Genomic DNA, 14,266 nt, shown 5'->3' with positions numbered 1-14,266 from the left:
ATTGACTATCTCTACAGGGTACCCCTGAAATTTTCAATTAAAGTTTCTAACATTTCTTCATACATTTATTCAGGGACGTACGAAGAGGTTGGATACTGGGGGCCCGGAACCCCCCCCCCCCCGAAATTCCGACTTTTTTCTAAATTTAGTCTAACTTTACGGGTAATTTTACACATTTTAATATAATTTAACCTTAAATTGTTTTCGGACCTTCCGAAATGATTTGGACCCCTTCCACAATAAATTCCTGCGTACGTCTCTGAGGCAAATACAGATACTTTATCTTTAGGGGTGATATGAAAGGCTATGTATTTTTCTCTGTATCGATCGATGAATTATGGCAACAACCATTCAAACTATTGAAACAGATCAACGTGAAGCTTCCACCACAGCAAGTATATATAACAGGCACGTATCCAGGTGGGACCTGGGGGCTCATGTCCCCTCCGAAACTGAAGCACGTTTTTAATAAACATACTTTTACGTTTTTGAGATTCTTTTGTTTCAAATTACTTCGAGTCTGTCAAAATTTTGGTCAATGTGTTGTCGTCTTCTTTTAAGTCCAAGAACATACCGTGATACCATTGCCCCTTGGTGGAATAAAAAAGAACACTTTTAAATAGGATTAAAATTTCGTTTCTGTTCTGTTTACAACTTTAAATGTAATAGAAGTATACACTCAGTGTTTTCTTGTTATTCTTGTTATATGCTATCGCAGACATTTTCCTTAGTTACATATCTCTCGGAAATATTTGTTTGACTTTCTTTGTGCCACAATACAGTTCGTTCAAACTAAACTGGTTCTTATAATGGAAAGTAAGGAAAAGTTTAAGCAAGAATAGAACTGTTGCATTATATTATTATTATTATTATTTTGAAAACAAATTGATATTTTAAAACATTAGAATTACGTGCTTACGAGTCTTCCCCTTGTCACCCCTCCGCGAAAAGAAAACCTGGATAAGTGCTTAATATATAGTGATTAAATTCCCATCAAATCAAATAAGTTCTCATGTATCCGAACTTGATACATGTATTCAAACTACAGACCAGGAGAGCATAACGTGTTCTACAAGATAAAATTTTGAGATGACCAATTTCACATCACATCACATCAGGATTGTGAAGACAAGGGACGTACTCAGGGAGTGGGTCCGGACCCCCCAATATCCCGACATTTTTGTAAATTTAGTCTAATTTTAGGGGCAATACAAAGTTTAATATAATTTAGCCTCAAATTGTATTTGAACCCGCCCAAAAACTTTCGACCCCTCCCGACATAAATTCCTGCGTACGTCTCTGGTGAAGACTATATCTGAATTCGGTTTCTCGTAATAAATAATATAAACAAAATTTTATATAGGCATATTTAACATTACTGTACTCTTTTGAATAACAGTTTCATGATTTGTTAAGATTGTTTTCTGATTTACAAGATATTATATTAGATTCAGCTAAAAACATACCACCATATTTTAAACGTTATAACATATGTGGCAACAGTAGCGTAACTTGAAGCCTCAGAGTCCCCATAGCCCTTGGTTATATGCCCCCTGGGCCGCAAGGCTTGTGGGGGCGCAATTTACGCCTATGTGTGGCATATACTATTGGGAAATAAACTATTCAATAAAATGATTCTGACAAGTATTCAGTGACATAAATAGAAAATATTTTGTCCAGCAGGATAAGTGGCGTAACAAGATGAAGGACCAAGAGAGGTGCCCCTCCCTCAATTCTGATAGAGTTTGAGGGGGTCAAAGGTACATAAGATTCATTTTGCAGCCCTCAATAAAACAAAAAGGAGGCAATATTACAAACAAAAAAGTAAGTATATTAGTTATTTCTTTTGTCGGCGCTGACTGACTATGGTCCGCCTTCGGTAGAATCTTTTTGTACATAAAGTAGTTACTATATAAATTTTCTTTGTACTGTATATGTGAAATGAACCCTCCAAACATAATGTATAAATAAACATGAATAAAAGAATAAATAATGCTATTGCAGTCACGGGAGATGTAAACATATGCCTTACTCCCTTTATCTATCTGTTAGGGAAGCGTAATAAAATAGGTTTCCCCCGACATTTTAAACTTCCTTACTCGGCTGAGTAGTGTTTTCTTTTTTCCTCAAAATCAGCTAAACGGAACGTTTTCCTTCTTTAAAAAGTAGTATTACTGTTTTATTACAAACAGTAATAGTTTTTGGGACTATATTGAGGAATAAGAGCTCAAGATTTAAAATTATCGCACTTTTTCGTACGGTAATCGGGTTTTGATGTACATCTGCGGACAGTCAAATTACTGTACAATTTCCATCTCTAAATCGAACAAAATCTGTTTTTAAATACATTAGTATTTTATTTCGTAACAGAAGAAAAGACTTGATGGGTTGAAAATATATAAATATTGGGAACAGAAGGAAGAAGTTAAAGGGTTACTTACAAAAATAAAAATAACGTAAGTGTATTAGCGCGATATTGCACTCATTGGTACGCGTTTTCGTGCACAGAGAAATAATAATAATAATAATAATAATAATAATAATAATAATAATAATAAAACGTATCAGATACTCCATAGAAACACATTATATACCAAGCAATACAGAACAAGTAATCATTTCATTTCTTCCTTTTCTCTACTTAAATGTATTTAATTTACTGGTATTTCGTATTCTGAAAATGTACAAGAATGAAGATAAAACAAGAAATTCCCATTTATCAAAAACTTTCAGTACTTTTTTTCCCTTTTTCTGAGACTTCAAGGGGGTCCGAATAATGATGAGAATCTTGAAATTATTTTCATTATTTCGATCACTGGTTCTTAACAATGGCTTAACGCCCCCACAGGCGTTTTCCTTTCTAAACGAGGCTTGGAACAAAAAGGGGCGATTGGAGGGTGTTTGAGATTTCATGACATGTTATAGACTGTTTTCTTATTATTAGACGAAAACTATGACTTATTTTTACCAATACACACAAACATACACGTATAAATATACAGAAGAATTGTGTATATATAAAACAATTATGTTCTTTATGTTCATTATTTGTCAACTGATTTGACTGTATTTAACACTTTTTCATTATTGAGATGGCAACATCGAATTAAACAACAAACATTTTCACACGCGTTTTTGCGAGCGGAGGCAAGACCGACTGCGATGCTAACTCCATCTCTGGACGGAGAAATAAAACTCGTGAAAGTCCTTGGCTGTTAACGCCTATTAAATAGCCTACGCAGTTCACGCTTTTCCACCAGCTTTGCCCTGCCGTAGCAGCATATTATAACAACTTATACAAGTTAACCCAATGGTGTCGGGTAACAGGTTGACACTGCTAAAGTATGCATTATAAACATAACTCATGCACAAAAAACTATTTTCTTATTCACTTGACTTATTTAATAACTTACTATGCATTAACCTATACAATTATGCGCAATCTAAAAAAAATGCGTGCTACGAACTAATTTTTATAACTAAACATGTGCATATATAGACATTATCCATGGTGAAGCTACAGAGTATTCGGGCAATACTCAATTTACGGGAACTGTTAGTAGATAAAAGAAAGAATTATGTAACATTTTTATTGGTGTGGAAAACAAAGTACAATTATAAGGCAGAAATACAAAGTATTGTCATAGCCTACAGGAACACGTAACACCACATTATAGTAAGTGCAAGAAAGGCATGTTCGTTGGGTTATTGTTAGTTTTATACAAAATTCCCACCATCTCTTAGCGCCCACTCCGCTGTGTCACGCACCGCCATGCTCAGTGCTTACTTGGATGCAATACAAAATCTGGTTTTCAAATTAGTATCTCGCAAAGTTGGCCCAGTGGATGTAGCATTTGGTTTCATGGTCAATAATTAGTAGAAAATAATTAGGACTGTGTACGAGATAAGAGTTCAGAATATCTCGTCTGGAAAATATGTAGAGAAAGTAATGTCTCACGTAGAAAAGTACATGAGTTCCTATTTGTAGAGCTCTGTCTCGTTTCGTCTATAGCGCAACCATAAAATCAATCATTCTTAGTAATAAGGAATTGCGGTGATACAATTTCGCAACTTTTTTTTTTTTTTTTTTTTTTAAAGAAAGACAAGATTGTATCGCTGAATTTTCTCTGTTTTAGTTCACAGGAAATACTTCTAACAAACATAGATTCTATATTATTTGCAGTTTATGGGTAGCAAGTACCTTAAACTAATAAACCTAACCGAATAATTAATATACCAGCTAAAAGTGCCATGACTTTTATACAATTACAGTGGTTTTGCTAGTTCGGACTGGCGCGTAGGAAAAAAAGAGGGGAAATACAATATATATGTTCCAGCAATTTATGGAAAAAGTACATACTATTTCAGGTAGCAAGAAGCTCAAAATTCAGGATTATTCATAAATGTATTAACCAATATTAAATTACAATAAAAATTACAAGATCCAGAACAAATAGTTATGCAACAGCTGAACGATTTTGTACTATTATCTGATACTACAAATACTACTTAAGCTTATAACCGAACAGACAATTATCAGTTAAGAAATATTAAAATCAGCTCAAAAAATGTATCAAATTCTGCTGTAATTCATATACATTTATATTAAAGTACACCACACACAATTTACAACATTATTTACTCAATTTCTTATTTTCTTACCGGAAACATGTGAGTTCCTTTGAAAGTCATTTTTTGTCTTTATCAAATTTCCAAGCATTATTTTACTGGTACGTAAACATATATTTGATAACACATCTCGCAAAGTTTGTTTGCATTGGCATACATCCTCTAGTTTGAAAGATATGACATAGCTGTTTTGTAATAGTTTGATCACACTTAATTGATGTAACACAGACAATTGATTCCGTGTAGACAGAAATAAAACCTCGTGATACTCAAGGAGCTTTTGTAGAACATGCCATGCAATAGCAGTTGCAGAAAGCGCACATTCTGTTGGGACTATTAGTTTTCCGCGATCCATTTCTTTAATAAGATCAATGGGAACTTCGACATCAACTTCTTTTCCAGATTCTACCCATAATTACACTCTACACAATTCTTACGTTCCAATTCCTTTCTAACTACATAACCAGATATGTAAGTTAGAATGGGGATCACATCTCTTGGTATTTGTTCTAATACAAAATCATGCTCAAGAGCACCAACGAACGCACTAATATCAACTTCAACATCTTCAAAATTCTCAACTGGAAGAAGAGATTTCAATGGAATGGAAACATTACTGGAACTTAACATAAGTAGACTTTTAAAACGAAGCTTCCTTTCACTCTCTAGAATTTGGACATAACTTATATAATAATTAGCACCACTCATTTGCCGGTAGTTCCCGAAACGTCCTTCAAGGTCGTCTGTTTGGAATTTTCCCAACAACAGGTAGTCTGTTCTGTAGTTATGAAATACATAGGGTATCATTTGCAAAAATGCGTCCGTCGTTGTAATTAAAGATTGAAAAGTTTGTGTTGTTAGTGCATCAGCTATAGGTACAATCTGTCGCCAGGTTTTTAACCACATGGATAGAGTACGAAGAAAATCAACAGATGAGGAGTCTATTCCTCTTACAGGTTCCCTGTCTGGGTCATTGAATCGTTTTCCCTCAAAAACGCTTTGAACATTCACTATTTTCCACCATTTACAGAAAATAAGCAGAAAAGTACACGTTTCCTCATACCCAGGAAATAACTGAGGATGATGTACAGCAATAGCTCTTAAAGCTGCTACATTCTTTTCATTTATTATATCTAAAGCTAGTTTTACGTTTTGTTTCTGTATGTTAGATGGATACAAACACTTGCAAGACAAAATATGACCATATTTTACAACAGACTTCTTTTCCACACTATATAACACTTCTAAATGCTTATATTGTGCTTTCAAAAGAACATTCTCATTATTCATATCAGGATACACTACACTGCGTCCATCATTTCTTTTGGCAAGCCAGTTTTTTCGAATGCATTTCAGGATGTGAACGGTATCGAAAATAAAAAATAAGAGTCTAGAGTTATCTACTGGATGAGAAATACTCGGTTCAAGAATTTTGTTCGGGCTTAATAACTCAAAAGCTTTGCAATTTACAGAATTATTATCTGAGATTACACTTAACACTTGAAAACTATTTTTCTCAAGAGCAAAAATAACTTCTAAAATCAAGTTTTTCAATTGTTCACTTGTAAGGCCATGAACAGGTACAATACTGACCACATCTTTAAATTTAGAAAACACAGAAGAAATCATAAAAACTTGAGCTGTTTTTGCAACCTTGTTAGGATTTAACTGACTAGACCCATATATTGATCCACCCTTAAAACTGTAATTCTGTACATGCTCATGCTCTAACAAAAAAGGCAATTTGGCTTGCAGGTACCGCATACTACCTTCTAAAGAGCTACCTTCGAGTGAATATTTACAAATTAATTTTTCTAGATTTCTTGGGTGAGGCAGACAAAGTAATTTACATTTATAAAGAACAATATAGGCTGATCGTGAATGTATATATAATGAAACTGCTAACAACATAGTATTGTCTCTATAACATCTCTTAGGTTTTGGCACCTGGTTATGTTTAAGCTGTTCACAAATAAAATGTATTTGAGGTGAATCACAAGACTGAAGAACAGAAATAGCAGCATCAATACAGTCAACTTCATCTATTGTGTTTAATACTACTTTTTTCTCAAGAAATTTCATTAAATCTTCTAAAATATTTACAGAACTTAGTTTTTGTAACCCTTTTGGAAGTAGAGTTTTTCGCACTTCTGTTTGATGTACATACATATTAAACTCTAATGTATCGAATACTACAAGAGATCCTAAAATACAAGGTACTTTTTTTGTAAGATCAATATAACAAAATGATGTTTTTTGTGCACTAGTCACACACGCCCAATTTTCTGCAATACTCTCTTTAAGGAAGTAACACACTACATCTTTCCTTGAATTTATCGCCGTTTTAGCCACATATTCTTTATGTTCTATAATACTTTGTCTGATAGCTTCTTCAAAGCGATCCCGCTCTTTCTCTTCCAACCTTTTTGATGTACCGGGAGTAGAGGAAAGATATTGTGGCAAGTTGGGAAAAATACTTGGCACTGCTCCTTCCTTCAACTTTGGTATTTTTCTAGGAAACACTTTCACTTCACCACCCACAACAAATGTATCGTGACGAATTATGTTAGATTCATGAAAATGTTTTATACATATCACTGGATTTTTTATCCTGGTAAAATCGGTAGGTATTTTCCTAATCCATTGACTTCTTAATGGCTCTGATTTTGGGAGCAAAAAAGTGGTAACAGTGGAATCACTTTGCTCACTTTTATAATTAGACTTGCATCCACTCACGCTACAGTGACGAGGCATGATGATGGCAAGCAGATAGCTCACATAAATTCCTCGTTCAATCTATAAATAAAATTAAACAAGCGTCAGTGAAATATCTGAATACGATTTACAAACACGTGTATTTAGTACATTTTAAAAATGAATATTATTAATATTACATGAACATACATATTTACTAAGTAAATCAGTCTTTTGAAGAAAAAAAAAGGCTGTTGTGTTATAAATGGCAGTAAAAATAATTAGTGATAGATTACATGACCGGTAACCACACAACTTTCTCGATGCCAGATCAATTGTCAATGATATACATATGTAGGGTCTCCCAAACAACATGCTACACAGCTTGTGGGTAGATTCTTTGGATCAAACTGGTTTAGTTTTCTTAATACCATTTTCTAGACCACGACTTCGTTTGTAAGATACAGGGTTGCCAATTGCGAGGCACCATTGACTATAAAAATAGTAATTGCAATTGAAAACTGGGCAACAATGGTGATAATATATTGCAGCAAGGTGCTGTGTATACAATTAGTGCAATGAATACAGGAAACATCAGTGACACGGTATTAAGAAAATCAATTTGTTTCAAAGAATCTACCAACAAGCTGTGTAACATGTTATCTGGGACACCCTATATATATATTAATCATACATTGGAATATAACACCAAGAACTGAGCCATGAGTTATTTTAAACATACTCAGTTGCGCTCTTCTGATACATATGCTGATATAAGGGTTGGAAAAACCGTGTTTTTTATTTAAAAAACAAAAAACCCGTTTTTTTTTTGTTTAAACCAGGCTTTTTGGTTTAAATAATTTGCTCTATGTATTTACATCCCACATGGACAAAAATTGGTTTGCTTCGCCTTGGTGTTATGCAACAACCGGGTTATACTGGAAGGGGTCACGTAAGCTTAAGGCGGAATCCAAACCGCTTCTCGGCTTACATCCGAGACAAATTATCCTCTATTTGAACTTGAAACCGCGACTAACTGGCCACAAATGCGATATGTCTGCCGACTCACTCGCGAAGGACTCCTGATTGAAAAAAATATGTTGTACAGTTCTTTACATACTTGTTAATATAACTGTCAAGAGTCGTTTCAGAAACTCAGAACAAAAGTTAAACCAATACAGAATTGCATATGGCCAATTTCAAAGTACTGAAGAGTACAGAAAAACAAATTTAGTCAACGTTAGTTCACTACGACTTTTATTAGTCGAAGTTAAGGAAATACAATGACTTAATTTGCATATCAATAAGAAAAGTGAATCAAGATACGCATTATTTGAACCTACTTTGGCTCCGACTCATTTATACATAAATAGATACCAAATATACTTCTGATTTCAATAAATGCCTCTCGAGGGTTTGTAAGACCCCCCCACCCAAAGTACAGCATTTCGATGTATTTTATCAATAGTAAACATTATTAAAACGAAGCAATATTTAGATTTTTTCTTTGATTGCAATTGCATAACAATAATAACAAACTATAAAAAAAAAATTACAAAAGAAACATTCATAACACAAAAGTTGCTTTTGTAGTATAATCTATTTGAGTAATGAAAGGGTCTGAATATAATAGGAGTAATATACGGGAGTGAAACGTGATAACCCACAAATGTGTGTTCATCAAGATTTTACGAACACTTACACTTTTACGAATTTTTCGTTTTTTGGGTTAAACCATTTTTTTTTCAGCTGGTTCAAACCAAGGTTTAAACCAGCCAACTCTCTGGCTGATATGTTCCTACAACATAACGTAGTATAAAGTTTAAGAACGATTTGTTACATTCAGAAATAGACCTTGTAAACATAAGGAATTAATTTACGTTTGCATCAACTTGTGACGTGAAATTAATTAATTAATAATCACATGCTTGGAACTGATTTTTAGTTTTTAAAAACTGAATATATATATAATGGCATACCTACAAAGTATCCAGGTAGTACTCAATTTACGGAAACTGTTAGTGGGTAAAGAGGGAATAACATATTTATTAGTGTGGAAAACTTGTGTGCAATAATACGAAGTATTGTCATAGCATACAGGAAGAGGTAATTTAAATCCTATGTGCACGAAAGGTGTGTCTGTTTCAAGGCAAGACTTTAACAAGTAATTTGTATCGGTGGATTTTAGTTTCATGAGCATTCCCACAATCTCTTCGCGCCTCCTGAGTTGCGATAAGTACCATCGTGCTCAGTTTTTACCCGGATTCGAATCAAAACAAGTTTTCAAATTTGCATGGTGAATGTAGATGTCGCTAAAGTGAGTTCAAAAGAAACATCGTTTAGCACTAAAAAGTGGTTTTACAACAATCACAGGGTATCGCGTTGCCCTCATAATCCGCGACACAATTTGTCACCAACAACAATGTCATGAAAGGCAGTGAATATTCCAGAGATGATTATCCACGTAATTGCTTTCGTTCAACTTACTGATATGAATGAATAATCAAACTAGAATTTAAAATTAATGAATGGACAGTAGCCTACGGAATTCTACCAATATTCGTTGTATTACTAACTCTAGTTAGATGTTTTTAAGCACCCTTAGCACTAATTACTTGTATCGAAAAAAAAAAAACACATTGGTAAGGTGGACTAGCAAAATAGGACTATGCCACAGAGGAACGAAAAAAATATCTACACCAAAATTTTCATTTCTGTGTCATTTTGTAGCTATTGAAATGTTAAAAGGACAACGTTATCTCAGTATACAAATGCAGTTAATTTGCAAAGTCGGTAGTATGAATTAAGAATTTTTTTCTAAGTCTGATAGTGGAGGGAAGTAACTAAAGTTAAGCCGTTTAAAATCAATAAATCGTATCTGGGAGTGAATACAAGGCAAAAGGCGGCTGAATACAAGCAAGGAACGAAATACAAGTAAGTGTATGTTAAGTTTTGGAAAACAGCCGTCTGCAATGGTCGCAACGCCAATTGTGTGTAACTTAAAGGCAGGAAAAAACTAACCCTGCGGGACTTCTAACCCCTTTCGCTCGCTCAGCTACGTTTCGTAGCAGTTGGGGCCAAAATCTAGTGAAAAAAAAAAATCCGTCCATAAATACAAATTTGGTAGAGCCGTCTGCTAAAGTAATACCCTCTAATCTAATCCACCATAACCTAACTTTATCTAGCCTAATAATAACAAAAAATAGCGAAGTTATAAAACTATATCATAACCTCAATTAACCTAGTCTACCGTAATCTACTAACTGAACATAAACTAACCCAGACCTTAACATAACTTAACGCAGTATCGTAAACTCCATTCAACTTTAAGATATAAAGAGAAATTAGCAAAATTGTAACAATTTCTTAGAAAAAAGCCTGACCACCTAAAACTACTTGAAGGCCAAATTTTCCAGGCACCACGTACGTTTTGATCATACGAGTCCACTCTAGACTTCGAAACTATTTCTGTAGATTTTTCCATACCACTGTCATTACTTTTATGGCCTTTTTCTCGTTGAGTAGGTTCAACTTTTAAAGGCCTCCAAACTTGTGACTTTGCTCCCTTGTACTCGTACAACAAATAATGCCACTTGTACTATAGTGACTACTTCCACGCGTGACTAGGCGAACACTTCAATAGTATCAACAACTCTAATCATTTTTAACTTCCAAACAATATATTTTAAAACTAATTCTAACCAATAATTACGATTAAAATTCATTTATTCACTGCCGCACTTCTTTCCTGTAATGTTGTCGGTTTTTGCTATATTCTGGACCTACTCAACGAGACATAACCCCCTTTTATTGTCATCTCATTGACCAAAATTTCATTTTCTTTACGGTTTCACTTGCACAATAAAGCAACGTTTTCACTATGAATTAGCGAGAACGAAAACTAATATTGAGTTTAAAAAATATACATTTATATTGAAGTGGTTTTCTGTAAGGACTGCTCAATGAAAACGAGTTTCAAATCTTCACCAAAACAAGATTATGAAATAATAATCAAGTCATAAGAATGATTTTTGATAGAAGTTTTGGCATTTATTCCGAAGTTGGGCGTCCGCTTTCGCCACGTTTTTTCGCTGTTATCTCCTTTCCACACTTTCTGCAATTTGTTATTAGGTTCATTAATCCGTGCTCTTCACAAACTTTTAAAAGATTTTGCTCGTTATCAACGTATTGCTTCACAAATGTTAAGACTGCTAGTTCATTGCCCTTGTACATTCGCCATGTTGATAACATAAATGCTCGTTTCTTTCCCACAATACAACTGTTCGGTTACCTTGCGCCAAGTAGTTCCCTCCGCTCGCCGTATAGTCCCATGTTTATAACCGCTTATATATAACAAATAAACAGATTTTTTGAGACTCTTATATATTATCAAGCACACAAACGATCAAATTATCCATATCTTTCCTGTAAATTTTAAAAATGTCGCTAGAAACGGACGCCCAACTTTGGAATTTAACCCGAAGTTTTCGTAAGATTCATCCAGGAATTCTAGTTTAAGAACAGTAGTAATCTGCTTAAATACCAGGCCTTTCAATATACTATCAAAAGTACAAGAAGTAACTAATTATTATATACAATTTTCGTATTACACAATATTATCTAAACCCCAAATAACACTATGTAAAACTCACGATTTGGAAGAAATATAAGATTACTTAAGTATTAAATACAGTACCAAATAGTCGTCTATAAAATCTTATTAACATCAAATAAGTACACATGTGAACACAACCGAAACCTCAATCGTCGTCAGGTATCAACTTAACGGCCTACAAAAAACTATTATTAAATTACAATTTGAAACTTACCTTATCTTCAAGCTCTTCAAGAATGTTTCCTATTCTTGCACTCAAAAATTGAAAATGTTTTTTATTACAATTAACTTAAACACAATTCAAATCAAGCGCACTTCCATTAGCTCATAATGCACTATCAGCCATGATCGGACTAAGATTCTGACGTCATCTTCCAGCGCCGTAGCCTGTTTTTCTCGCCAGCATCGAGGGCCAAGGTATTACCTGAATAGCGAACGAGTGCGGGCGGCCAGTTTTGGAACTAAAATGCAAGCAGCAGTGTTTCTAACCGGATTACTTGTAATCTATCTTTCACAATTCTTTTTGTTCTGTTCGTAATAAACCACTTCACGCATATGCTCAAGCCAGGGGCAGATCCAGGGGGCGGAGCGATCCCCCCCCCAGAATAGCATATTTCTATTTTAAAAATAAAACCTAAATATTATAAATGTAAAATAAAACCTAAAATAGGTAGGCCTTTTTTGTTGCAGAAGTCAAATAAAGCAATAAATTGCAAGAAATTACTTACATTGGCGTTCTTGCTCAAAAAAATGTCCACCTTTGAAATCGCAGGTGGCCATTTCTGTTCTAGAAATTGCAGGCAATAGCTACTTCTCCTTTTCTAAAGTTGTTGCTTTTTTTATTTATTTATTTATTTTTATTATTATTATTATTATTATTATTTTTTGCAATACACTCTTACCTTGATTTGATTTCGAACGACCACCCCCCAAATATTCAGCCTGGATCCACCCCTGGCTCAAGTTAAGACAAACAGTTTCCAAACTTATTGAAGTTATTTGCAGAACATCTTAAGTAACAAGCAAAAAAACAACTACAACAAAAATACACCCTCCATATTAACTTGCGAACAAACTAGCAAGCAGCGTTTTACGGGCTGCTTCTGTTTTATAATTACATCGAATAAAACGAAATCAATTTTTATACAATCTGCTTAATACACGGTAGAAGCTCACTGAATTGTCCATTGTGCTATGTTGTTCTTAAATTGGTAATTTCCATTCATATATAACTATTCATAATACATCTGCCCCAGTAGCACGCCGACGTGGGACCCATATTTGTGCGACATCGGCCAATGTCGGCGTCGTGGATCTAAACTGGCCCACAATAACCCACCAAGTTCCCATATGGGTCCCACATGGGATCTTGGTGGGCTTGCCGAGGTTGATTTACTGATATGGGTCCCACGTGGGAACTTGGTGGGCTTGCCGATGTTAATTTACCGATATAGGTCCCACGTGGGATATAAATAGGCTTGCCCACCAAAAAGAAAAAAGCATGGAAACATTTCCTTTTTCCAATGAATAAATTTGAAACACATGAAATTAACATTTTGATGGCTCTGTGGCAATTATTTGAAAAAGTAATTTTTCGATTCGGCCTCGATCTATGTCGAATCGATGTCGATCGGAGTACGCAGATTGTTTGTCAACTGTTCACAGTTTTAAAACCATAACACCGTATGGCGCCACAAGCGGTGCGAAGCGAGGGAAAAGTAGGAAATATATTTATGACTGTTGTTTGTTGTGGTTTTACCATCAATTCGATGACATCGTATTTATTATTGAAGGTGAGTATTAAAATTATTTTTCTTCCATTAATAGAATGCATATTTTATCTTTGATTTGCATGAACGATGTCGACTATAGATTAAGAGATCCACATAAACTGTTCCAAATACATTTTGGCTAGTTTATAGTCCGCGCTCGATGCAAGAAACCTGGTACTGGTTTTGTTGTTACAGGTGCAAACATGTGTAGATATCATACGTTGGTTTGCCTGTAACCGCCATTTGAAAACTAGAATTGGCCATGAAAATACAGATTCACACGTAGGTTACTTAGCCTGTGATTGTCACTCAGAAACTAGAATTGCCCCCCCCCCCCAAAAAAAAAGCTAGCTAGGTTGGTCAGATCTCTTTTGAAATAACTTACAGGCTGATGTGGCAACCATGAAACAAGTTAAGGAAACAGTACAGTGAAATATTCTGATGTAGACCTATCTTTATTTCCATGCGACGTTCGCTACCTTATTTTTTTCTTGGTATTATGTTTCTGTTCATAAAGATATGTTTTTATGTATCTACACACAAGTACAAATATCTA

At 34.5% G+C, this 14,266-nt stretch overlaps 2 protein-coding genes across 2 annotated transcripts in view; both read right to left on the bottom strand.

The window, feature by feature from the left end:
- The window catches only part of LOC145665322 (uncharacterized), a 170,770-nt gene that overhangs the window by 92,853 nt on the left and 63,651 nt on the right, over positions 1-14,266 (bottom strand). The window lies entirely within an intron of this gene.
- LOC145663679 (uncharacterized) lies at positions 4,387-12,405 on the bottom strand. The gene is made up of 2 exons (XM_081729775.1): positions 12,153-12,405; positions 4,387-7,425 (listed from the first exon to the last, which is right to left on the bottom strand). The coding sequence occupies exon 2, from the start codon at positions 7,381-7,383 to the stop codon at positions 5,035-5,037; it is 2,349 nt and encodes a 782-aa protein (XP_081585901.1). The 5' UTR covers positions 7,384-7,425; positions 12,153-12,405; the 3' UTR covers positions 4,387-5,034.

Source organism: Thermobia domestica, chromosome 11, assembly GCF_964235325.1.
Source record: "Thermobia domestica chromosome 11, izTheDome1.hap1.1, whole genome shotgun sequence".
NCBI lineage: Eukaryota > Metazoa > Arthropoda > Insecta > Zygentoma > Lepismatidae > Thermobia > Thermobia domestica.
Note: the sequence above shows the minus strand (reverse complement) of the source record. Positions and strands in the feature narration are given on the sequence as shown.